Genomic DNA, 27,013 nt, shown 5'->3' on the forward strand with positions numbered 1-27,013 from the left:
TCGGCGGAGAAATCCGATTTTTAGATTCCATTACGCGCATTTCCATGCTAAACAGAATGACTTGGGGGGAAATTAAATTATAGGCCACCAGGGGGTAGTACAGGATGAATTGCTTTTTTGCAATAGACTTCCCATCTTTTGCGTGCCTGAATACTGCAGTGGCCCAGTCTGGCCACCTTTGAGCAGCCTTTGGAGAAACACTCGTCCCCATCAGCTTTGAAAAGCCAAGTCGTACTGCTTCTTTCCCACTTGAGGGATTTTTAGCAAGAAAATTGTCCAGTGTTCAAATTGAAGTTGGGATTTTGTGTACCAGTGTCGGCGATACTTATGTCTTACTGGGGGTTGTTATCTGCTTGCAAAAGCAAACCGCTCCAAGCTGTTGGGTCCCATTCTGAGGCATGCCCATGAAGTTACATCGACCCTCTGTCTCTGTAAGGGCTGTGTGGACAGCGCCTGTGCCCTAGCGCATCACAGAGATATTGTCACAGCCTGCAGCGAGGAACTGCTGAAGCGAAATTGCTTGCCCGTCTTCGAATAATTGTGACAATTACGGCCTCTGAAATTCTGTCCGTTCGCCCTGCGTGCAAAACTTTCTCTCCGTTGAACACATGACAGTGGTTTAGAAAATGGGGGGGGGGACCTGCATTTAAAAGCCACCAGCTTGTGAGATGAGAAGCACTCCACAATCTTGTGCATTTGTCCTCCCCCTTTCTCTCACAGATTTTCCTCTTGCCTTTCCTTTTTTTTAGACATAGCCATGAGACACAGTGTGTTTTTACTGGTCTTTTCCCTAACAAAAGTAAGTGCAAACTGGCAAGCCATTGGAATATGCTGGAACTATAAGGGGCAATGGAAATGTATATTTGGCATAGTTAGATTAAAAACTTCCTATCTGGAAAATGGTCTTCTCCTGTGTCCTGATTGGCTAATTTGGAGACTGCCTGCTGCCCCCTGATTGGCTCCAGAACACACAGAATGAACAGAATAGTTATTCAGCCTCTCTCTCTCTCTGCTCTCCTCTTTCTACACGATCTCTTCTAAATAAGACTATTTTATTCATTAGACAGCCAAGTGCTGCGCCCCGGTTTGCATATTCCAACTCAGCCGGCACAAGCCAGCTCCTAACCATGGTTCTAATTAGGATTAAACCAAAAAAACTAACCATGGTTAGCTCCAGTCCCCCGGGAACTGTTTTCTGGGCTTCTCAGTGGATCAAACTCACCTCCTGTTGCCGCTATAAAGTTTTTATATCAACAGTGAATTCTGCTTTCCTCCATGCTGTTGTTCTTTTAAGCGTTGCAGTGGCTGATAGAAAATGCAATACAAATATGCTTCAGATGGTATCTTTGGGTTGGCTCAGCATAACAGCTGATCATTTACTCTTTACCTGCCTTTTGTGGGATTGCTGTAAAGGCGATGGCAAGAATAACGTTTCATACTTCTTTCCCTACCCTCAATTTTCCCGACAGCACGTTTTAAGAGTGCATTTCTAGCATTTTGAATTGTTGTTGTTGTTGTTTAATCTAGGGAAGGAAACTTGGTTGCCTCTTTCCTATACCCCAGAAATCCCCTTCCGTGCCAGATGCTGCTCCGTTTCTAATTTAGAAGGTCTGGGCTTCAGACATGGGCTTTCCCCCTCATCATTTTCACCGTCTGTCTGCGGCGCAGTCAGAAGCACAGGCCGGCAGCCGGCAAATTGAAAGCTTTTCCTCCGTGTCATCAGACAGAATCACAACTGGCACCTGATTTTCCTTTCGATCACAGGACACAGTCCTCTTTTAAGTGCCTGCTGTCATAACACCTGCGGGAGGGGGGAGGAGTTCTGTGCAGAGAAGCAGGGTTTTCCCAACATGCACAAGGAAATGGAGCTCTCTCTGAGTCCCGGAGCCCCACAGTTGTCAAGACTAAAAGATGAGCCCGGGGCGCCTTAGAGACTCACAGAAGTGCTCACAAGTCAGACACAAAATGAGTTTTAGCGCGCGGAAGTTTACCTCGGAATGAATTCCGTTAGCCTCTGGATCCTCATTTGACGTTGTTGCTCCAGAACGACATTGCCGCCCATCTGGTGCCCTCAAGCGCCTTGACTCTCGTGGGTGTCGATAATTCTCCGGTCATGTTTTGCATTTGGAGGCGGGGATGCAGATTGCACAGATCTCTCATCAGGATGGAGTCACGGGCAGAATTCAGGATGTCTCTGCTTCTGGGGTGCCAGCCTCCAGGTGGTGGCTGGATATCTCCTGGGATGACAGCTGCTCTCCAGCAGACAGAGATCAGCTCCCCCCTGGAAACATCAGCCACTTGGAAGGAGGATTTGATGGCATTATGCCCCATTGAAGTCCCCTCCTCAAACCCCACCCTCCACAGGCTCCACCCCCCAACCCAGAATTGACAACAATAGTCTGCTTTGGACTCAGAAGAGGCCATCCATGAAGGATCTAGGGTTGTGACCTATCACTCTATTGAGCCAGCTTTGATACTCAGTCCAGTGTAAGAAGACTTCTTCTGACTTCAGTGGGTCTTCTACTGGAAGAAGAGTCCCTTCCATTGGTGGAAAGCTCCTCAGTTGGAACTAACCTGTTGGACTTTTGCCTGAATTATTTTCTGCACTCTTTGGAGGCATTATTTACTGCAGTTCTAGAGCCAGTGTCACCTTTAAGACCTACAGCCTCTGGACTTGAACTTCGTTGTGCTGCTTCTGACCAACACCACAACCCACCTGAATCTTCCATCATGAGGCTGTTTTCCAGCCCACGATGACCATGTCTCAGTGCCATTAGGTTTCCCCAGTGCCTTTCACGTTTCACCCACTTGATGCGCAATGAGGATCAGGTTCTTTACATCTTATCTCACGCAGGGCAAAGACCCTCCTGGCCTTGTAACCCCATCTTCTTGATTTACAGGACAGCACTCCGACAGACTTCTTGCAAAGGTCTATTAAAATTTATCGCCGCTAACTTTTCATCTCCTTCCGGCTGTAACTTTGAACCTGAAGTAATAAAACAAAAGCTGGATTTAAAAGAAGCAGTCTCGCATTTTTAAAAAATGAATTATTTCATTGTTTAAAACCATTTCTGCATTTTTGGTTTCTTGAAGCGGATTCTCAATTCCCTGTTTGGCTTTTTGCGTCGAAATCTCTCCCTCCTCTCTCAGCTATTAATAAATCATCACCCTAGTTGCCTTTTCTTCCTAATGCCACATGATTTGCCCATTAAGACACAAATGGTGACTCCCCTGTTCTTCACAGGGGTTCCAGGAAGGGCTTCCTTTCCTATTCTGGACTCGTCTGCCGACTTACTTCAGCCTTTCCGGCTTTTCTTGCAATCTCCTCAGCCCAGCAGGTCCCTTCTCACCTGGGAATTGGATGCTGAGGCTCTCTCCGTGTGTCTGCTCAGCGCTGTCAAGTTACTTCCAAGTGATGGCAAAGCTATGAATCACTGCTCTCCAGAATTGTCCTGCTGTTGACTGTCTCGCTCAGGTCTCAGAAACTGAGGACCCCGGTCTCCTTTATGGAGCCCACCCATCTCCTATGTTGCCACTATTTAAATTTAGAGGGCGCCCCTTTTCTTCCTCCACCACTTGATGATTTTGCATTTCCGTCATCTATTCAAGTGTGTGCTTTTAGGGCAAAGGCCTGTGTTCTTACTTATGCTGTACAATGCCTGGACTCCCATACAAGGACTAACCAAGGGTGACCCCGCTTAGCCTCTGAGATCAGCAAGAACAGGTTAGCGTGGGCATCTAAGGCACGGCAGATTTCTCTCTCTCTCTGTATATATAGCATCCTTTCTCACCTTTTTGACTGTTGAGAAACCTCTGAAATACCCTTCCGGCTTCCAGAAACCCTAAAAGTGGTGCAATCGTGCAGATATGGTTGGAAAGCACAGCTGTGTACACGCCCACCCAAGGCCCCTCCCCTTCCAGGCTCATCACTGGCTATTTTGGGAGGAGGGTATGTGTGTCAACATGACCACATGTGGTCATATTACCCGATATATGTTTAAGACATTTAAAAACTGAATTTAAAAAATTCCACCCATTTGGGAAACCCTTCCAAGGCCATCAAGAAACCCCAGGGTTTTATTAAGCCCTGGTTGAAAAGCCTAATATATAATAATTATTATAATAATTATTAGACCTTTGTTTCTTTCCCACATTGGGCTCGAGGGATTGACAACATAATTAGAATACTAAAAAACCCATACTGTATTAAATTCAGAATTAAAAAATAAAACTCTCGCAACTAACTTAACTAACTACCCCCCAATATCCCAGCCATCATGTATATGAAATGCAGTTGGTTTCCGTAGCCATCCAGTCAGCCTAGCCCAGCCGACAATGTCAAACTTTGCTGAATGTCTCTTGTTCCGTGGGGCGAAGTCCGGGTTTTCAACGCCAGCAAAGCTTTTAGGATTCACCCTTTGCACGAAGTGCTCCTCTTGATGTCATTCCCACTTTAGAGCTTGGTAAATAAAGCACCCGAGACGCTGACAATTTTATGCTTTTGCCGATCTTTAAATCAAAAAACAGCCGAATCGATTTAAGTACTCTTTTGTAAGGGGGAAAGAATTGCATTCGGGCTGACAGCCTGCGTACCAAATTTCATCCCAAAGCGATTTCAAATGACTGAGTTATAAACTTCGATAATGAAAACACTGACATAGCCTGAACTACGGCGAAACGCAGGGTACCGCCGTAACAATGGAGAAACATTGTGTTCCCATTGAAAGTGACTCGTAGCTAATAACCGTCCCCCAGTTTGGAAGCCCTTCCTGCTTTTTATATGTCCATTTTTTCTTGGGATAAGAGGACAAGGTGACTCCAGCTTCCCATTCTGATATTTAATTATCTCTTGTTGGCCCCCCCCCCTCCATGGGCTTTTGCTGTCTTGTGTGCTTTTCCCCAAAAAATCACAGGGGCTGTTTCCTTGGTCAAAGATTGTCCTCAATGAATGTTGCATGAAGGCTTTAGCAGTGATACAAAGTCTGTTTTAAATCAGCATGATATATATTCTGCTTGTTGGCTTACTTTTATCCGATTTTTAGACTGCCCTCCCAGCAAGCTGGTTCAGGGTGGTCTACACAGATATATAATATACGAGGAAGGTTCAAGGGGGTGGCAGGTGACAGTAGACGAGCAATAAGGCTGTGAGCGTCCTGCATGGTGCAGGGGGTTGGACTAGATGACCCAGGAGGTCCCTTCCAACTCTAGGATTCTGTGATCCAATAGCCGTAATAAAATTTGGTGGATTCACACTTTCTTCAGCCCTTGTTCGGTAGAGAGATAATTGCTTTCACACATGGTAAGCACTATAATAGTTGTTTGCAACTGGATTTTCCTCTGCCCAACAACACATTGAAGTTGCAAACGACTGCTACGGGGCGTCAGGAGTACGTTAGCCAGCGTGGGCGAAAGCAGCAATATAAGCAGTCAGACTCCACAGCAATTAAGCAAAGTGCAAAACTTACAAATGAATGTTTTGTGTATTGCTGGAGAAATCATTGGGCCCCAAACGAGGGATTCTTAATCCAATAGTCACACCATAGCAGGGAAACGTATCTACTGTGTCATGACCGAAGAATCCTTCGTAACTACAAAAGTTACAAGAGAATTCATCTTTCTTCTTCCCCATAAAAGCTTACATTTGGCCGCAGTCAAAATTTTCACAGTCAGAGTAGTTCAGCAGTGGAATGGGCTGCCTAAGGAGATGGTGAGCTCCCCCTCACTGGCAGTCTTCAAGCAAAGGTTGGATGCACACTTTTCTTGGCTGCTTTAGGATGCTTTGGGCTGATCCTGTGTTGAGCAGGGGGTTGGACTAGATGGCCTGTATGGCCCCTTCCAACTCTATGATTCTGTGTGTTCCAATTGAGGCTATTTCAGGGAAGGTTGTTCGTTCTCGTTGGTCCTTGTGGAAATAAACTCCCCTCCCCTCTCCTGTGACTTTTTAAACTTGATTTCGCATCCCGCCCCGTCCTCGTCAAAGAACTCATGATCAAGACAGATTGAAAATTCCACTCGTAAGCCAAGCAGACCCAGGTGGAATATATAAGGGTGTTCTTGCGGACATTTACTGCTCGCTAGCAAAACTGTCATGAAAATTTACCAACGCGGGTGCAATGAGGCAAGGGGATCTTTTTCAAGGTCGGTTTACTGTACTGCGAGCACCGATTATTGGGGATTTGAGTGAGGCTCCCTGCATCTGATGTTGGAAGAAATGTCTTCATAAGTTTTACTTTTCTCGGAGAGAGATGCTTTTGGCTTACACGGAACTCTTCATTGATTTTTATAAATATCTCTGTGTACAATGGCAGCTATTTGGCTTAAGGGAAGAACTGCTCGCATTTTGCGTTTTGCTCCTTTGAAAAACGTCTGGGAGGTTTGGAATCTTGCTTGAGCCAAATATTTATTTTCATTTGGCATGAACTGGTGTAAAGAGAAAACACTATGGAATCTAGAAACCAAATACCCTTTCGTATGCACAGATGTTGGACTGGGGCCTCCTAACTGATATATTATGCCTTTATTGCATCTTAATGTACAGCCTTAAACGTCCTCCAGTTATCCCTGTTTCCAGATCCTTTAGTTTAAAAAATATGTTAATGGAAACTGCTAAAGTTGTCATTCTTCACGTGTAGGAAAAGATACCTATAGTGCACAGCCATATGCATGACTGTCAACGCACCACACAGTGTGCAAAGCTTGTTTTAGGACAATCCAGTTTTTACAAAAAACAGATGTTAAGTAGGGCCTAACTGCCCCCAAATTGACCCCCTCCCAAATCTCCAGGAATTTCCCAAGTTGGAATGGGTAAACCTGACTTTCTCCTTACTTCCAGGAGTTTTTTCCATTTATGTTCAGATTTGTATGCCGCCTGTCCTCGAAGACTCCGGGTTGCTCACAGCATTCTATGAAATACACATTAAGATAAAGGTAAAGGTATCCCCTGGGCAAGCACCGAGTCATGTCTGACCCTTGGGGTGACGCCCTCTAGCGTTTTCATGGCAGACTCAATACGGGGTGGTTTGCCAGTGCCTTCCCCAGTCATTACCGTTTACCCCCCCAGCAAGCAAGCTGGGTACTCATTTTACCAACCTTGCAAGGATGGAAGGCTGAGTCAACCTTGAGCCAGCTGCTGGGATTGAACTCCCAGCCTCATGGGCAGACAGCTTCAGACAGCATTTCTGCTGCCTTACCACTCTGCGCCACAAGAGGCTCATACACATTAAGATACATGCACGCAAAGACAATAACAACATTTTAAAATCGGTCCAATTAATTTAGTTTAAAGGCCTTCACCTTCTCTGTCTCCTTCCATTTTGCTTTGGTGGCCCTCGTCGATGCCTTTAGAAAGAGCTGCCAGCCCACCCTGTGGAGGGGGGGCTGTTGTCCAGACCCTCCTGTTCCCCTTGGGGGTCTGTTTCCTCTTGTCCTCCTTGAAAACAGCCTCTGGAAAGGAAAGGAAAGGAAAGGAAAGGAAAGGAAAGGAAAGGAAAGGAAAGGAAAGGAAAGGAAAGGAAAGGAAAGGGCCTGTGTAGCAAGGAGCGTTCTGAATCAGTGGGCACACCGGGCCCTGCTGAGCTGGCCATCACCCACTTAGACGGGATAATTAATACAAAGCACTGCATAGCTAAGGGCTGCTTAGCCAGCAAGGAGGACGGCTGGAATGCTTTCGTCCGTCGCCTTTTATTCCGTTTCCAATCTCTCTTGCCGAAGGACGGCTCCCTATGACCTTTCAACTCTGGTTTGAGAGCCGAATCCAACGGGTAATACAAGCTACAGGCGTTCAAGCAAAATTCTGAACACGGGTTCTTTCATTTAAGAAAAACAACAGGAGTTTCTAGCCGTCGTTACTGGACATGTGGATTCTCCACGGGAGGGCCAGTGGTAGGGCTGCCAACTTCCAGGTTGTGGCTGGAGATCCCCTGCTATTAAATATAATAAACAAACAAATATATATATAATAAAGACTGATCTCTGTGTGGCAATGGTCTCTTCACCCAGAGAAAATGGCCGCTTTGGAACATAGACTCTATAGTGTTAAACAATCAACGAGATATTTTAAAACTCCTCCCCATTTTCCCCTCCCGTCCCCAAACTCCGCCCTCCTCAGGCTCCGCCCCCAAGATATCCAGGTAATTAAGTGGTTCGAATGTCAAATTAGGATGGGGGGAGACTCGGGCCTGAATCTGCACTCTGCCCTGGAAGCTCCCTGGGTGACCTTGGGCCGGTGACTCGCTCTTAGCCGAACCGACTTAAAACGGGGCCGGTGAGGATAAAACGGAGAAAGAAACTATTTCGGCTTCCCGCTGGGATGGAAGCAGGGTATTAAAAGAACAAACAAAGAGACAAAGCATGGCCCCTGAGCATACTGAACACTCTCCTCCGTCTATGTCTGTCTGACCGTCTGTGTGTCTCTCTCTGTGTGCACAATAGATGCCTAGAAAATAGCTCGACCACAAATTGTTGCAAAACCAAAAATCTGGTGAGTTCGGGGGCCAATATGATAGAATGCCTGGCTGGAGCGAGAGGGACTCGGATTCAAAACTCCACTCAGCCCCGAAGATCCCTGTGATTTTTGAATGGATTAGGAATTGTGTCGCCCAGTCCTCCTCCACGGGGCCTTTTTTTGGGGGGAAGAACCAAAGGCTGGTAGTTGGCCATAAGCTTGCAGCTAGGATTACATTCCCACGTGCTTTCCTTGTTGCTCGGTGTTACATTACTGCTGGAACATCCAGCCGTACATTCTTGCCGTTTCTCCTGGGCTGCTTGAATGACTAATTGTTCTCCTGGGCTTCGGGTAGAGCGTCCTTCGGCAAGACAGGATCCTCAATCCTCCCATACGCGCTTCAATGGGCCATTGGGTAGCCACTGTCTTTTATCGTCACCAGGGGGCCCAGCCGATCAAAAGAGCTATTTACCCACCTCAGAGCTGCCCGCGCAAAGGGTGTAATTCTGCGGGGCGGAATTTACCACCGAGCAAAGTCCTGCTTGTCCGTAAATATAAGACGCACCCCAAGTTGACATTGCTTCTTCTTTTACCCGCAGGTCGGCGTGATCGGAGAGGAAGAGGAGTGGGTGACTCTGTGCGAGGTGGAGAAAGAGTCAGACGCTCAGACCCTGGAGATCCCAAACCTCACTCCTTATACGTATTACAGGTGAGAACAGCTGGTACTTAATCACTGCTCCTGGCGAGCCAGCCCACGGCAACACGGGAGAGCTTTCAAACTCACCAGCAGCTGGCGGGTGGTGGTGGAGGAGGAGGAGAAGGAGGATCATTTATGCCTCGGTGGCTGCTGCACCCATTCTCCGGCCCTTGATGTATTTTAACTGTCACCTTTGCATAGAAAAATAATCAATCAGTCCAGAACTGGGGAACAAGGTGTGAAGTACAGCACTCGGTAGCTTTCGGGAGTAACTTTGCACATCCTGATGCGGAGAGTTTGTGCATTGCGCACCGGTTGAATTAACAGTGATCTGGCTTTGTTCGGGTGGGAATGGCGCTGGTTCTGGAAGGGCCCTTATAGAACTTGGGCTTCATTTGGGGACTCGAGCCATTTCAACCCCCTCTCTTTCTCCTTTATACCTGGCTAAGCTCAGAGATGTCACAGAAGTAATTCAGTCTGCTGTGGACTTCACTTGCCTATCATATATTTTTTTTGGTCTACAAAAGACTGCCTTCCTTCACCTACTGATTTTGGATAAGTTCTACCTCTTTAACCCCTTTCAGCCCTCCCACAATGGAGGTCTCTTGCCTTGATGACCCTACAGTGGGGGTGGCCAAACTGCAGAGGTCCATGGACTGGAGGAGATTATTTGAAATATATCAGGAAGTTCCTAATATAACTATGCTAAATATGCATCTCTTTGCATGCATATTTTTGCATATTCCAACAGCATGTGAAGAGTGCTTTAGGATGCTTTGGGTTGATCCTGCGTTGAGCAGGGGGTCGGACTAGATGGCCTTTATGGCCCCTTCCAACTCTATGATTCTATGATTCTATGATCCTGCGTTGAGTAGGGGGTAGGACTAGATGGCCTTTATGGCACCTTCCAACTCTATGATTCTATGATCCTGCGTTGAGCAGGGGGTAGGACTAGATGGCCTTTATGGCCCCTTCCAACTCTATGATTCTATGAGTGTCCTGCAGGGGGCGTGAGAGGAGATGTGCATTTAGATCTTGCATCTTCTAACAGCTACACAAGTTTAAAGACCTTACTGAGCTTTGGAAGTTACTTTCCGAACCGGACTCAGTCCATCACACTTGCAGGGTTGCTTGGGTCTTGGGAAGCATCTCCCGCCTTCCGCCGCACCCGCAGTCATGTGGCCTTCTCCCCGAACATGTGCCCTTCTCTGCCCTTCAGGTTCCGAATGAAGCAGGAGAACATCGTTGGGCAGAGCCCGCTCAGCCAGCCGTCTCGCATCATCCAAACCCTCCAGGCCCCGCCGGACATTGCGCCAGGGAGCCTGACCGTGCGCACAGCCAGCGAGACCAGCTTGTGGGTCCGGTGGGTGGTAAGTGTGCCGATCGGTTTCTTTTCATTGTTGAGGACAATTTAGACCCCTCCTGGCTGCCCTTGCAAAGGCAAACGTGAACGCTTAAAAAAAATACATCATAAAAACAAGTTTTAAATGTGATTAAAACAAAGGCATGTCATTAAAGCCAAACATAGAGATACCCAAAAAATGTAAAACAGACCTTCATAAGGACAAGATGTAAAATGTAGGGCATCTCAGCCTGATGGCAGAAAATAGCAACTGAAGAGGATAGTTTGGTGCCACAACCAAAAAGGCCCTTTCATAGGTTTGATCTCACAAGATGGAGACAGCCAAAGGAGGCTTCAAAGGACAAAAACAGCACCATGCAAACTGGGAGCCAGAAGCAAACTGGGAGCCAGTGTGGATTATTCAAGGCTGGAGTGTTCTGGTACCTGAGACCCACTCGAGTCAACATCAGGGCTCTAGCATTCTGAAATGTCTGAGCAGTTGTCAAGGGCTGCCCCATGTAGAGTACATTGCAGTAATCTAGAGCTAACTGGAACATGCCCCAAAACAGCCAGATCTTTTCTGCCCAGGAAAGTCTGCAGCTGGCTAACCCGCTGAAGTGGGTCAAAGGCTTTTTGTTTGTCGAGCAGTAGGCCTGGATCCAATAATACCCCCAAACCTGTCCCTTCAAGGGGAATGCAGCCCCATGCAGAATGAGTGACACCATAGCATTATCCTCCACTGGGGATAATGCCCCAAATCCCACCCACTCCCGGCTCCACCCCCAAAGTCTCCAGGTCTTTCCAAACCAGAGCTGCTGACCCTAGCCCCACTACTGTTGACAGCAGTTGGATTTGGCTGAAGAAAGAATGACCTTTTAACTCTACCTTTCCAGTAAGCAAAAAGTGCCCCTTGCAAAAAAAAATATTTTTTTAATTCACAAATAACTCATTCCCTTGTGCATTTGCAGTAACAGTTATCTTTCCCCCCAAAAAAGGATATTACCATCTTTTGCTATTTCTGTTCCACTCTCTGTCACGCCGTGGAGTGCAAACTCCGTCTCCACATTTCTGGCTGCATCTTCACTAATGAACCAAACAATAAAAGCATAGCAAGAAATTAGAAATGTGATATAATTGGACTAGAACAGATGCTTCCCCGGTGTTTGTTTATGGCGGCAGAAATACCCTGAAATGCAAGAGTTCCGTGGAGCGGCTCTCGATTTTAAGTTACTAAAACGGCAAGGAGAGAATTCCTTTCCGCTGTGCAGGTTTTCGCCCTGTGATAGATTAGAGAGCTAAGTGATTAACTCGGGGACCTGGTGATAAATTGCCAGACCACTGATAAATGAATTTATCATGCAGCTTGGACGGCCGTCCCCACCCCTGAACCTATCTCGCTGGAAAACATCCCTGTCCCCCCCCATTTTTTTTGATGCTCTCTTGCTTGAAGCCGTTTTCCTAAAGAGGGTTCACCCTCTTTTGCACCATTGAGAATAGGGGCGCACTCCCACATTTCCCAGAGAGTTAGTGGAACCAGTCACCAAGATTGACGGAAACAGGGAAATTCCTGGGGGCAGAGCCTGAAGAGGGGAGAGATTGGGGAGGGAACTCAGTGGGATATAGCAGTCTAGAGCAAAGATTCCCCGCAAGGGGCCACAAATCCCTAGGGGTCTGCAGGGGGTCCACGGGGACTCTAAAGTGGCGTGATGTGGGGGGATCTGGGCTGTCTTCTCATCTCCTGCTCTTCTTTCCAGCCTACATGAGGTAGAGCTGCCATAGTAGTAGTCAAGGCAGGGCTAAGAGCTAAGGGTGATGTCATTCCCAGGGGATGTGGCCAGCTGACATCACTTCCGGGACTCCTTGAACTCCGAAAAATTATTTCAGGAGCTCCTCCATGGTCAAAAGGTTGGAAAAGGCTGGTGTAGAGCACGGGTGGCCAGCCTTTTTGACACTGTGGGCACCCTTGGATTTTGGACACCGCATGATAGGCACTGCCACAACTTGGCTGCCCCAGAAGCCTAAAAACACTTGGCCAGCTCCACATTGGGCATCCCAAGTCAAGGGTTCTTCCTCCAAAATGGCTGGAGATCAGTTGTAATTCTCTGGAGATCAGTCGTAATTCTGGGAGACATCCAGGCCCTTCCTGGAGGCTGGCAACTCTATGCAATACCCGTTCCCCCGAACTCTCCGGATTCTTATGAACATTCCAAGTCTCTGGAGCCGTATCTACAGCTGCCAGGGACTGATTCCTCCTCTTGTTTCTTCGTTATCTGCCCATGGAGGAGTGCCCTTCAGAGGAAGAGACAAGCCACAGATCCCGCCGGCTGTAATCACCCCTCTTTGGCTGCCCCCAAAGCAGCTCTCCGGATTCCAGTCAAAGAGTCGGGGATGTTATTCTAAATAGGTGAGATGGCTCAACGGGCAGAGCGCCAGTCAGCCAGACACAGACGAAAGGCCTGGGATTGCATGATATTGCAGATAACAGCATGCATTTCATTGCTGCCCGAGTGAGGTTAGAAATAATGAGCTTTGGAGAGTTTGCGCCTGTGAATTAAGGCCTTGTTTACTGGCCTTGGCGCCCTGCCAGAGATTATTTTGCATTTGCTGCATGGAAGGGCCGAAGCAGATCTATAAAATAGCTGCTGCGTGCCATGGGCTTGATCTAGAGAACTTCCCACCTTATGCCGCTTGTGCTGGACAGAAAACACGGGACCGGCCTCTCAGTCCCTCTCGGAGACGGGTGCCGTTGTTTGACCCCTGCAGCATGATCCAAGCCAAGGTCAGCATATCCAGGACATTTCTTTTAGTTCCGGCAAACGACACAACCCCACCTCTTCCGACAGGTTTGTCCCCGTGCTTTCAAGCGTCACGGAAGGGCCCCTCTCTCACCTGTCGCCAACACGCTGCTCTTTTCTCTTTTTGCGTGCTCCTAGCCTCTCCCCGATACACAATACAATGGAAATCCCGAGTCGGTGGGTTACCGGATCAAATACTGGCGTGCAGACGTGCAGTCTCCGGTGCTCGTGAAGACCATTGGCGATCGCCTGGAGCGGGAGCACACCATCGAGGATCTTCAGGAGTGGACGGAATACGAGCTGCAGATCCAAGCCTTCAACGCCATCGGGGCGGGTCCCTGGAGCGAGGTGGTGCGTGGCTGCACCCGGGAGTCGGGTAAGTCCGTGATTGTTCTTACCACCTTTGGCCTGTTTCTGATAGCTTCCGAGTGTCTACTGACACAGTGAATGCTTTTGGACCGAGGGCAGCTTGAAATAAGCAAATTGCAGGTAGATTAAATTAGGAGATTTGTTATACCAGCTTGGTGTAGTGTAGGGGTGGCCAAACTGTGGCTCTCCTGATGTTCATGGGCTACAGTTCCTACGAGCCTTTACCAGCACCAGGGAATTATCGTCTGTGGACTTCTGGAGAGCTACAGTTTGACCACCCCTGGTGTAGTGGTTAAGAGCAGTGGCCTCTCATCTGGACAATTGGGTTTGATTCCCCACTCCTCCTCTACATGCAGCTAGCTGGGTGACCCTGGGCCAGTCACAGTTCTCCCGGAGTTCTATCAGCCCACCTACCTCATAGGATGTCTGTTGTGGGGAGAGGAAAGGAAGGTGATTGTAAGCCTGACCCAACATGGCTTCTCTTACACTCTTATGTCCTGGGCAGTGATGCTCTGCCTTCTTGATGCTTGGGGGGCCAACACTGGGAGAGCTTCTAGAGTTCTGGCCCTCCTGGTGGATCTTCTGATGGTGCCCACGTGACACCATCAGTATTGGACAGGGTGGGCTATTGACCCAATCCAATATGGTTTCTCTTATGGTCTTATATCCTCTAAGGGTGAACAATTCTGGTGCACATCTTCATCAGAAGCGATTGGATTTCAATGACTTTCATGAACAGGCATGCCTTGAGTCTCACAGTAGCCATTAATTATGAGATTAATTGGCTTCTCATAGCACGTTAGCGGTCCTCTGGACATTTTGCTCTGGGCACAACCAGTTCAAATACCACGTTCTCGGGTGATCGATCATCACAGCCTTCCCAAGTTGCCTGCTCTTTTGCCCCACCCAACCTGGGCTTGTCGATAATTCTTCCCAGGATGCCCTTGGCCAGCAACTGTGGCTCGCTTCTCTGGGAACAGGTTTTGCAAGCGGACCAACTGCGGGCAGGCCCAGGGACTCGTGTACAGCCAGCCGAAAAGTCGCCATTGCGAGGCCAGGATAAGCAATGGGAGCTCATTAGCATCCGCAGAAGGCAGTTATTAAACTGTTATCTAGATAAGTTCAAACGAGGCTCCTTCCTCGGCCCCCGCCTGCATCCATCCAATGTAATTTACCTTTAGACCGGGGGTGAATAATTGAGCGGAGTGACCTTTCTTGAATTAAGTATTCAATAGTGAAAGTAAATCACCGCCGTTCACTAACCCACACAATGAGCGAGGATTGTGTTTGCAATTTGTCTCGGGGATCATCGAAGGGCCGGCCACTGAATCTGAGTTCCATTCATCACTTTAAATGGGGTTTCGGGCCTCTCTTTCTTTTTTTTTTTACGACAAGACGGCGCACGGTGTCCTCTGATTTGCATATTTTCATTACCGCGGGGGAAAAGGATCGATTGAAGCCCAGGAGCTTGGGCAGATTTTCCCTGGCAAGCAGAAGACGGGGAAGGCATTGGTGATTGCGATGAGGCAGCCCTCTTTGCAAACCATTTGGGGTGTTTCAGCATCCCTGTAGGTTTGGGGACACCCCGTTTGGAGTTTTGACTTCCGCAACCTGCTTGATGGGCAGCCCATTTTTAAAAAAAAAATCTCTCTTGAACTAATGCAATTTAGTTGCGCTGAGCCGAACAGGGACCAACACTTGAATTCTAATTATGTTTACTCAGAAGTATGCATTATCTATTATTACATTTTTATCCTGCTCTTCCTCCGAGGAACTTGGGGACCGCGCGTGGTTTTCTCTCCTCTCCTCCTGCCTTCTGCGTAGCCCTCCAAATAACTGTGCAGAATAAATTAGTCTGAGGCAGAGTGGTCGGCCCAGGGTTCAAAGCCCTGCCCCCTTGTGAATACTGTAGGAATCTTCATGGCTAAAGGGGGGTTTGAACTTGCATCTTCCTAGTTCTTCTTAGCCATCCCACTACATTTCACGGGGATGCTGGGGGTTAGCAAGAAAGGGACATGGAAATAAAAAGGCAAATATTATAATAACATGGTAATGCCCCCATACAGATTGATGGTGCAGCATCATTTGGGATATTGTGTGCAGTTCTGGTCACTGTATCTTAGAAAAGACCTCACAGAACTGGAGGAATGCAGAAGAGAACGAGCAAGATGATTAGGGGGACGGATAGGGTTTCCATCCTCCAAGTGATAGCTGGAGGTCTCCCCCTATTATTCGCTGGAGAGATGCTTTGAAAGGGGGGCATTAGACCCCATTCATGTCCCACCACTCTCCAAATCCCCCCTTCATTAGGCTCCTGGCGATGGTGCAAATTTAGCATTGAACATGTCTGATGGACCCACTTGATGTATGCAAGGAGAAAGGAATGAGGTGATGGAAAAGTCTACATCATTCTCCAACCACATTGGATAGTTTGGATCCTTAAAAAGCCCACGCAGCAAAAGGAGAAAGAGAGAATGGAGTTTTTCCTCAGGAGGATGTTTTTGGGAAACAAGCCTGGATAACTGGGACCCGCCTCCTGCAACACCCTTTTCAACTCCTCACCTCTCTCCCTTGCTCAGTTAAGCAGTTCTTCGTCTCGCCCTGTATACTAACAGCTGCCTTCACAGAACCCATGCTGAGATACAGCAGGGGAGTGAACCGGAGCACCACTGAATTAGCACAGACCTGCACTGGTTGCTTGGTTTTGTCTTTTCATCCCGCTCTGGCCCACAAGCGAATTCCTTTCAACCGTGTGAAGTTGCTGACCTCCTTTCTATAAAAATATGCTTTAGGCTTCCGTGGGTCTCCTGAATGTGGGTGTCTGTAGCCCCCGTGGCTGAAAATATCAACTCTTTCATAATCATGATCAGGTCTGGCAGCGAGGGGTCAAGCCTCTCCCAAGGGCGACGTAGGAGAAGAGGCTTAAGAGTGTCACCTCCTTGTGATAACGGGGTCAAGTGATGTCTTCTCCTCCCTCCCCTCCTCCTTCCGAGCCAAAATTAAGCTCTATTTGTCTGTTTTTTCACTGCTGCAGTCATTGGTTTTGGAGAGCTGTGGGCATTCTGATTCTTGAGCCAGTTTGGGCTTCCTTGGGAGCAGGGCCAACAGCCTCCAGGAGGGACCTGGGGATCCCTCAGAATTACAGCTGCTCTCGAGACTGCAGAGATCAGTTTGCTTCCAGAGAATGGATGCTTTGTAGGATGGACTGGGTGGCGATCACCCCACAGAGGTCCCTGTCCTCCCCAGGCTCCATCCCTAAATATTCATGGGTTTCCCACCCGAAATCGGACAACCCTCCCCACCCCGCCAAGCTGGGGAACCAGCATTCCTACGCGGCTGAGAAAGCTTGCCATAAATAACTGCATTTTATCCCAATGTTCACTTTTGGGTTCCTAGCTTGGGTTTTTGTTCAGGTTGGGTTTTTGTTCTCGTTTGGTCTTTCTCTCATCTTGGGAGAAACCAAAGGGCCTTGCACCAGAATAATGAGCTATCCCCAGCCATGGTTGCGAGCATTCGTGGCCCAATGAAGATCCCAGCCAGCACCGAGAGGCGAGAAAGCAACATTATCTTGTAAAAGTTTCAACTTTTCCGAGCGATTATCATCCAGGTTTTTTTTCCCCCAAGGGTTGTTGTGTTTTTATTTTTTTGTTTTTTAAAGCAAATGCGGCTTTAATGTTTACCTCCTGAGGACTGCCAGTAGAGAGTTGAGAATCCCTGATCTTTGAACCTGAAAAGCGAGTTTTTTGTATTTTGTTTTAAAGAACAAATCTTTCTGCTTGAAAGGCAAACTCAAACAAGGGAGCCTATGAAGAAGCACGGCTGAGAAAGGGCTGCTTTCCTTTACTCCCCCCCCCCCCCGTCTGGTGTGCCTCTCTTTTCTGGCCCGTGCTTTGCCTCTTGAAGAGGAAATGCATGTGTCTGTGCACACACGGGGAGGTCCACAGAACGAGCTGTGGCAGCCAGCCAAAGACATTCATGGCTCCCAGCAATCTATATTCCTTTAACATAATTATATCCTTGCGGGGGATAAATCTAGGAGAAGATGAAGACAAAAAAAAAAAGGAATAAAAGAATCCAGTGTTGGGAGAAGTACCGAGGGGGTCACGGGATCTCTTGTTTCTCATGCCCTGTCTAATTGGTAACAGACAGATCGCTGTAAAGATGCTTAGGTGACTTGGAGCTCTCAGCCGTTCAGGTCAGATCTCCCCACCTCCCCTCCACTGCATGTGTATGGGTGTTAGTTGCAGACTAGTCCCTGAATAGGGGGGGGGGTGTTCTGTGATGTTTTGGAGCTGCAGAGGAATTGGGGACGGGGAGTTCCCTGCACAAACCCCAATATTATTTGACGGTGGGTTCTTCTGCTGCACAACTTCTGTTCTCAGAGAGCCAACATGGGCTAGTGGTTAAGCGGCCTCTAATCTGGAGAACTGGGTTCGATTCCCCACCACAGGCAGCCAGCCTCAAAAAGCAGACTTGTGGTGGAAAAGGGGACTCGTTATTATAGGAAGCAAACAAAGGGCAAGGCTTTTCCTTGCTGGAACTGAAACACTAAACCACAAGCATGCTTTTAAGTCCCTGTCCGCACTCCTAATGCACCAGGCTCTCATTTTCCCGGGCCAGTTTCCCGAAGCTGAGAGCTCATGTTAACCCTCAGACGCTACTTGGCATTCCTGAGAACACAGATCAGTTCCCCAAGGTCAAGATGATAAACAGCCGCAAAAGAGCTGCGAGGAACCGTAGCTTCACTGCACACAGGTTAGAGACAGTTCAAAGGCAGCATGGGTTAGCCAAAGCATAAGACAAGTCAAGCAGGACATGACATTTGAAAGAGATGAAAAAGCATCACAGAGCAAGATCATAACACGGGATCTTGACAGCACATGACAGACAAGCGGCTTCCCACCCATATGCAGAAATTACGCTTTAGCTGAATTTCCATTCCTGATTCTACCACTAGCGGTGTCGGACGACCGCAGCATTGAGAATAATATCTGGTTTTTCTCATCTTCAAAAGCTCCCTTCTTCTGCAGGTGGTCTCTGATGGCTGACAGGTGTCTCACACCCCTTGGGCAGGAGTGTGCACTTCTGAGAAAGAGAGGCATAAATGCCAAAAAAAAAAGAGAGAAAAGACCCATATCTGCACCTTTAAAGCAGCCAGTGAAGCTAATTTTGTTAATCGACAGGTGTTAAACTTCCCTCCGAGGTATTTGAAGGCTTGGTGGTGGGGAGGTGGCTCGAAATTGTGCAGATATGTTGGATTTCTCCCTCTGGGGCGAAGGCAAGTGACAGTAATTCTGTTGTGACCTTTAAATTAGAGTCTTGTCTTTAAAGAGACGGGTATTGCCTTCCTTCTAAAAGCAAGTTTTCTTTTGGGACTTGCGGCTTCCTCAGGCCACGTCCACACACACATCCACCACATTGAGTCTGGAGCTTCGTTGGAGGGCCACAGGCATCAAGAGCCCTTCAAAAGGTGGTTGGAGAAGCCTAGTTTGCTCCACCTCCAGTCAGGCTAGGAAATGTTGTGTGGAAATCAGCTCTCGGTTTGAGGAAAGGGTCGTGGCTCAGGGACTTAGCCAGCACCTGCCACTTTGGATCCTAACCTTTCCACTTTGGCCTCCAGGAGAAAGACTGGGAAAGTCATGGGGGAGACAAAAGAGGTCTGAGGTGAAGTGGGTAGTGTCTGTCTAAGGCACTGCTTCCTGTGTTCACATGTTCAAATAAAGGGATGTCATCAGCACCAGAGAAGGAAGACCTTTCACTGTTATGTGCCCAGACTAGAACCAGGCCCCATCGGAACAACACGAGAGCCATTTGATCACCGTTAAACAATTTCCGCACAATTTCCACTGTTTTCCGTTCACCCAACGCAAGTCAAATTTTGAATTATGGAGAAGCCAGAAGACGTTGTAGGTTGAGGACCTTGTCCGCCACGAATGATAACACCAGCAAAGTGGGCCAGGTCTGAATTTTACCGTTTGGCACTGAAACATCAGCTCTTGGAATGAGTGGGGGAGTAAAGAATTGGCGCAGAATCTGAGCATTTACCAAGGAGAAATTGCTGGTCGACAAAGATGTTGGGATGTAGGTGGTGAGGGATCGACTCAGTGCTTGGGGCTTTTCTCTCTCTTTTTGTCCGTGGGAAGTTCTGGATGCAGGTGTGTTCCCTGTTTTGTATGTATACATAATGTGTATCCTAACCAGAACCAATACTCAGAACAACACATAGGAGCCCTTGGCAGAGAGCAGATCCTTGAAATGCCATTGAGGGAAGGAGTGAATGTGTTTCCCGGTCTCTAATCTCTCTACACGTGGGCATTTTCAGTTCCTTCGGCTCCCCCGGAAAATGTGTCGGCCGAAGCAGTGAGCTCCACTCAGATCCTGCTGACGTGGGCCGCCGTGCCTGAGGCAGAGCAGAACGGACTGATTCTTGGCTACAAGGTAAGCGACTTCCCGATCTCTTGAGCTTTGTTGTGCTTTCGCATAAGAATACTTCGACTTGATTTTTGTGTATCTTGGGTATGGAGGTCCCGACATCCAGAGCATTGCCCCGACATCCTAGCAGTGATGTGTTAAACGGAGCACCTGCCTGAAATGTTGGAGAGTTGCCATCAGAGCTGTATATGTTGGCCCCACCTCCTGCTGCTGCCATTGTCGACCGGCTCTGCCTTCTGTCATTGCAATCCTGTAAGGACTGTTACAAAAGTACTATACGTCTCCATGACTCTCTCTCTTCCCAAGAGAATAGGTTGCTCGGGAGGAGGCGGAAGACAGAAGCATTTTACCCCCTTCCATATCATCTTGATTATCCTACAGGTTTTGTTTCGGGCGAAAGACACGGAAAGTAAACTGAGCAGTCAAGTGGTGCGTGGAAACCACACTCTTTCCGTCCTCCTGGCCGGCCTGCGCAAGTACGTGCTCTATCAGATTCAGGTGCTTGCCTTCACGCGCATTGGCGACGGGGTCCCCAGCTCCCCTCCCATCTTCGAGAGGACAAAAGATGACGGTGAGCACAGAGGGTCATTGGGGGGCTTGTCGTTTTCAACCTAACCCTGTTCTGTTCAGGTCACCTCCATGATGAATATTTTTCGGCCCCTCTTTGCTTGGTTGCATTTTTTAATCCGAACCTTCCCTACTGTCAAGAGACCAAGTCCCGTTAGCGCCTCGTCGTGAATCTTCTCCCCAAATCTCCCATCTTTCCCCCACCTCCTGTAATTGACAAAAAAAGACCGTTTCCCTCGAAAACCTTACATTTCATTGCGGGTTCCAGCCTGAAGCAAAACTTTACAGCCCAATTATGAACTCCTACCGAAATCCAATCATAGCAATAAAAAAAGAAGACGCTGTGGCATAATGGGATGTGATAAACAAACCTTGCTGTGCTTGGACGTGAGGGAGACGCCGCGCCTCTTGTCCCAGGAGCCCTCCCGAAACAATCTTGAAGGAAAGAATAATAAAATGACCTTTGGAGGGGGTTGGGGAATTAGCACACGAATTTTATTCCTGTACATCTCTCCAGTGCCTCTGGTTTCCCAGTTCGAATTTGACATATCGAAAGGACGAGATGCATTTTGGGGCTGATTGAAAAAATTGTGTATTCATTAAGCACACGCCACTGCTGCTGCCTTACCAGGGGATTACACAGAGCCATGGAGGAGAGGCTCACCGGGGGCTGCTGGCCATGGTGACTGAAGGGAAACCTCCAGCTCTGGAGACAGTCAACCTCTCAAGAGCTGTGCGAGGAGGCAGTGTCAAGGGAGGCCTCAGGTTCTATGCCCCATTTGCTGGGCCACTGGTCTAATCCAGCAGGGGCAGCTCTCGTTGCTTTCCTGTGCATGGCCTGTCAGGGCTCCAGGGGGAAGAGAATTTCCCATGTGCTCAGCCCCACCTTGAGTGCTACAATAATGTCAGCCTCGCTGCTGCTTCTGTAGCTTCCATGGGGAAGTCCATTTCTGTTTCGGAACAGAAAGTATAATCATGACAATCTAGGAATTTCAAAATCTCCATGGTAAAACAACAGAGATTTTTGAAATTCCTAGGGTGTTGTGATGTTACGTCCTGTCTTGAAACAAGATGTAACTGCCAAGAAATCTCTACCCCCCTCCCTCCCTATCATCTATCCTTCCTTCCTTCCTTCCTTCCTTCCTTCCTTCCTTCCTTCCTTCATTCATTCATTCATTCATTCATTCATTCATTCATTCAATCATTCTCATGTCTGTTCAGACTGTGACCTTTGGGTGGAAAGCAGGATAGATTCATTTTAAAATAAATAGACAAATACATTTGCAAAGGGGGGGCTGCAGCAGAAATCCCATCCATAAACAGTCTGGGTTCAGCAAAAACATTTTGGCACGTGTTTCTGCTGCTATTAATCAACATGCCAGTTATCAATCATGTTACGTGGCCCTTTTTCAGTTATGCAAATGGGCTTCCTTACACTGCCCTTTGATCCCTTCTCTTCTGAATTTTGATGCCGTTTAGCCCTTGAAGGATAAAAGGTTGCCAGTCCCTGGGCTACAAGCACTGGCAGAGTTTAAATTAGCACAGAGGTGCAAAGCACAGGGCTTTTAAAAAGAATGAAATAGTTGCATTCAGAAGAGAGACAAGCTTTGTAGAGAAAGAGAAGAGATTCCTACCTGTTCTGTTGGCAAGCAGGGAGGAAGCAGGGGCCAATCAGGACACTGGAGGGGGGTGGAGTATTTGCAAAATACCCGGAAGTCCCTGATCCAAATATGCTCGCTAGACATGTCTTCCGATGTCCCCTGCAGGACAGTCTCCATATTCTGTTCAGTCATGCACACTGCAGAGCTTTCATATGCCAACAAAGCGAAGGATGGGGGCCATTTATCTATGTACCTGTTTGGTGCTTCCCAGTGTCCAATGCTCTTTGAGTCCCTTATGAGCCTTGCAACATTCTTTGAAAGCTTGTCTGTATTCTTGGATTGTTATCTTCTCAACAACGGGTGTTGCCTAAAGTTGGGAAAGTGGCTTGCCAGTACAGGGTTTTGAGTTACTGCCTGGGGAGAGATTTGAATCCAGGATTCCTGGTCCCCAGCAGTGTCTGACCTACCCTACATGCCAACTCTCTCTCTCTCTCTCTCTCTCTCTCTCTCTCTCTCTCTCTCTCTCTCTCTCTCTCTGCTTAATCCCTTATTGCTGTTACTTAAACAAAATTGCTTGGAATGGCACGCAAGCCTTGTCAATAAACGACAGAGCATAAAAGGGCAGTAAAACAAAGAGTCATAATAAAAATATAAATAGATGGAACAGCAGGCAGCATGTACAAATTGGTTAAATAAGCCTCGGTAGAGCAGGAGGCCTTAGCCAGGCGACGGTATACAGCAGGGGTCCCCAACAGACACCATTCCTTGCACCTGCCAAGTGTTCTAAACGTCTAAATAGAGCCGCTGCCTGGAATGTTGAGGAGTTACTATTAGTGTCCTGGAGGACCCTCACTCTTGGACATATTGTGTTAGCTCCGCCTCCTCCGGCAGCCATTTTGTCCTTGCGCCCACCCAAAGAATTCCAAAAGCCAAACCGTGCTCGTTCGAGCCTGCTGTCTGCAGGTATCCACTACCCAGTTGCCAGTTGTAAAGATGTTTACTGCGATCGCAGTTGGTGGACCCAAAAAATCAAAACCTGCCCTTGGGGTTGCGGGATCAATGTAGGCCCAGGTTAGTTATGTGAAATGATGTCCATTAAAGAAGAAACCTGTGTGAATTCACACCTCTTCTTAGTCATGGGGCTCATTAAGGGTTATTGACAAGTCAAGCAGGGAAAGACTGCTGTCTCAGTGCATAAGGGGAAGAATTGGGAGAGGGGGGGTTACAAAGGGATGGCCCGGCTCTGCATGAACCCCAGCATAATGAGATGTTCTTAGGCTCCTGTTTGACAAACCGTTGTCTTATCTTCCTTCCACTGGCACCTGTTGGCAAATGGTGCTGTTTGTTCTTCCGTCCCTGCACTCCTGGCATAAGCCTGCCTTGATTCTTCCCTGATCAATTTAATTAAAAGTATTATAGGTGTGAGTAGAGGCGGGATTTCAGCTTAAGGGGGGGGGGCAGCAGACGTGCCTCTGGATTTGCAAATTATCTTCGGTTCCCCTCAGGTGACCTTGATACGGGTAATTTGGCTGCCTGCCTGCTGTCTGTAGGTAATGTGCCTGCATCTGATCCCTCTCTGGCGCTCGTGACCAAACGAAAGCGCTCAAAATGGAGACGTGAAATTAGAAGGCCGTTCAAACTGTGAGCTAGCCATAGGGTCAGAGAATATTATTCAGCTTCAGCAGCCAGAGAAACAACACAGAAAGTAATCCTCTCCTCTCTCATGGTAATTTAGTTCTCCGCTAGTATACGGCAGAGGGGGATACAATAACCAGAGGTCTCCTGCGCACTCTGATTGGTGCGCAGGCATCTCCGGGTAGAGCCCTGCATAAGCTTTCCCACTTAGATCAGACCTTGTTTTGTCAAAGCATCGCTGTTGATGTATTTACTACTGCAGTAAACTACCTGTAGCGGCTGCATTTCAGGAATGCTTCTTTGTCGATAACAAGTGTTTGCAGTACATGGAGTTTATCAGTTTCTCTGTACCAACAATCGTTCCATGCCTCCCAAATGCTTTCTATTCTGCTTTCCCCTTCCCACACCTGTAAAGAAAGAGCCACATCCACTGTGTGCTGCTACAGTGAATGGGATCTAAGCATCACATACCACTCTCCTGGGATCCAGCTGAACCAACACAACCCAGGAGTCAGGGGCGGGTTAATTATATATTACCCTGACAGTGGGCCCCAGTGTCTGATCATGATCTCAGGTGTAAAGACAAAGAAAAAGTCCCTTATCAGGATGAAGTCTATTCTGCATGTTTTGCTCTCTCTAGTGGTACGTTCAATATTACATCGCCTTTTGTCCGGCCTTTCTCCCTGCCGACTTAAGTTGCATGTTTCCTATCATGGAAAGTAGGCATCCATCAAAAGTGTTGGGGCCGTGGATCCGTGTAAGACATCTCCTAGGCATGTAGAAAGTCCCAGGTTCAACCTTCAGCCTCTCCAGTTGAAAGAACGAAGCAGTAGGGGAAGTGAAAGAGCTGGAGAACCAGGAGAGCCACTGTCAGCCCAAATAGATAATACAGCCCTTGATTCAGTATAAGTCATCTTTATGGGATTAAGCCCTGCCTGTCCTGTTCCATCCTGTTCGAACTCAGCCCCACACTGATGGCATCAGCCTACTCGGTTAGGGACCGATTGTCCTGTCCACACATGGTCCACCATGCTTTTCAAAAACTCAAAATAAGCCTTTTTGGTGTTTCTGTCGGTCTTTTCCAGCCCCAAGCCCCCCTGTGAGGTTGGTGTTTCCCGAGGTGAGATTGACGTCCGTTCGCGTCATTTGGCAGCCCCCTGAAGAGCCCAATGGGATTATCCTCGGTAAGCAAAACACAGCAACTCCATCCATGGACTGAACGGAGGGCCTCCCAAGTACTCTTGTTCTGGAGGATTAGATGCAGGTTGGGTTTTGTTTTGTTTTTTTATGGATTGAAATTTGGGGTATTTACTGGATTCATCCATTATTTATTTCTGGAGGATTAGACCGGTTTTTAAAATTCAAAGTGGGGGTCTTTACTAGGTTCATGAATTATTTATTTATTTCTCGGGGATTAGACGGGGGTTAAATTGGAAGGCGGGGTATTTATTAGATTCATTATTTATTTCTGGGAGATTAGGCTTTTTTAAAAAAATTGAAAGTTGGGGGTATTTACTCGATTAATACATTATTTTTTTTAATTTGAAAATGAGAAATGCAAATGTAATGGAAATACAGGAGGGGTTCAGGGAAGGGGTTTATACGTGCAATTATACAGAATTTGCTTTAGATGACATAAGGTATTAAACAAACAAGCAAGGGAAGAAAAGGCTCTCCCCAGCATGCTCCTCCTCCTCATAATCTTTACAATAATCCTTACTACAGTTATTATAACCGTGGGTATTTACCAGATTCAGGCACATCTGGGGAGGAGCGTGCGCTAGCTTTCCCGTGCCTAGAAGCAACTGTCTCGTTCCGCTAAGGACTTCATTGTATAACTTGCTGTTCACTTGAACAACAGCAAAAGTTCTGTCCTTGTGAAATCCGGGTACGTTGCGGGAGACGGCTTTTAATTTAACCGCAAGGGATATTTTTTAAAAAACTGAGGATTAGATCTTGTTTAATTTTAAGTCCCTCGAATTAGGGTGCTTCACAGAAATGCAGTCCTTTTGCAGTGTGTTTATTCATTCATCCGACAGTTGCTGGGTGGTTTTCTTCCCTGGGGAATCGAGCGAGCCTACTTGTGTTTACGGCTGTCTGACAGTGATCTAGGAACATGGCCTTTTGAAGGGAGATCGGCTGGCCCTGGTTTACTAGCAAATGCTGTCCCTTAAATAGCAGTCTACTTTGCTTCGTGCTAAATTCAGTCCGGAATCCCTCACTATTTACAGCATTTACTCAGGTGTCAAACGCTCGGCTGATGATAACGGATCCCACAGCACGGGGTTCAGGTGCTGTTCCCCATGATCCGCAGACAGCTGCTCTGGAATCTCTGGCGAACAATAAGAGAAGAAGGATTTTGGTTCCAGCTCGATATCATTTAGATGCAACCGGCAAAGCCACGCTTGTGTATTCTGACGCCTTGGGTGGCTGATTTTATTGACAAGGGAACTCCATGCCTTGTGTGCTTGTTGCCCAATGAGATCGGAGATCTGAGTCATGAGATTTGTGAAACACAGGGCAATTCTGTCTTGATGAATTGGTCGGTCTGTTGGTGAGAATCATCAGGAAATGCTGCTCTTTCCATCCCCTGCATCGCTGAGCAATTCTGAATAGGGCAGAGGGCTGTTGGATGCGCGGATGGTAGAAAAGAGGGGGAGAGATTTCTGAAGAAGCAGGAAAGTTGTACCTAAGAGATTTGGACTAGCCTTCAAGGGACATCATCCGAGAGATTGGAAAATTGAGTGGCCAGTGTTCTTGTCTCACTGACTCTATGGTAAGGAATCTTCTCCTCCTGCAGCTGAGGCAAGAGGCATCACACAGGACACAACTTCCAACACAGGAAAGTCTGTACAGAGGCAGGCAATGGCAAATGACCTCTGTTCGCCTCGTGCCCTGAAAACTCTTATTGGGTTGCCATAACTCAGCCGTGACTTGATGTCCTCTCATTGGAGGTGCAGGTCACAAAGGTAGCTCAACCGGCATTCTTGCATCTTTGTCAGGCAAAGCTACTAGTGTCCTACCTGGCGCTGGGACACCTAGCTGCACTGATACATGTGGCAGTCACCTCCAGCCTAGACTTCTGTAACACATTCTACACGGACCTACCCTTGACCCTGATTGAGACACTAC

At 47.7% G+C, this 27,013-nt stretch overlaps 1 protein-coding gene across 6 annotated transcripts in view; it reads left to right on the plus strand.

Annotated features, from left to right (window-relative positions):
• SDK1 (sidekick cell adhesion molecule 1) overlaps nucleotides 1-27,013 on the plus strand; it is a 429,219-nt gene that overhangs the window by 321,502 nt on the left and 80,704 nt on the right. For all 6 annotated transcript variants that reach the window (XM_077316210.1, XM_077316213.1, XM_077316211.1 and 3 more), the window contains 6 exons: nucleotides 9,043-9,152; nucleotides 10,360-10,510; nucleotides 13,416-13,653; nucleotides 19,969-20,084; nucleotides 20,460-20,649; nucleotides 24,967-25,065. In XM_077316210.1, coding sequence (XP_077172325.1) covers nucleotides 9,043-9,152; nucleotides 10,360-10,510; nucleotides 13,416-13,653; nucleotides 19,969-20,084; nucleotides 20,460-20,649; nucleotides 24,967-25,065 — 904 coding nt within the window. The remainder of the gene's footprint in view (nucleotides 1-9,042; nucleotides 9,153-10,359; nucleotides 10,511-13,415; nucleotides 13,654-19,968; nucleotides 20,085-20,459; nucleotides 20,650-24,966; nucleotides 25,066-27,013) is intronic.

Source organism: Paroedura picta, chromosome 17 (assembly GCF_049243985.1).
Source record: "Paroedura picta isolate Pp20150507F chromosome 17, Ppicta_v3.0, whole genome shotgun sequence".
Taxonomy (NCBI): Eukaryota; Metazoa; Chordata; class Lepidosauria; order Squamata; family Gekkonidae; genus Paroedura; species Paroedura picta.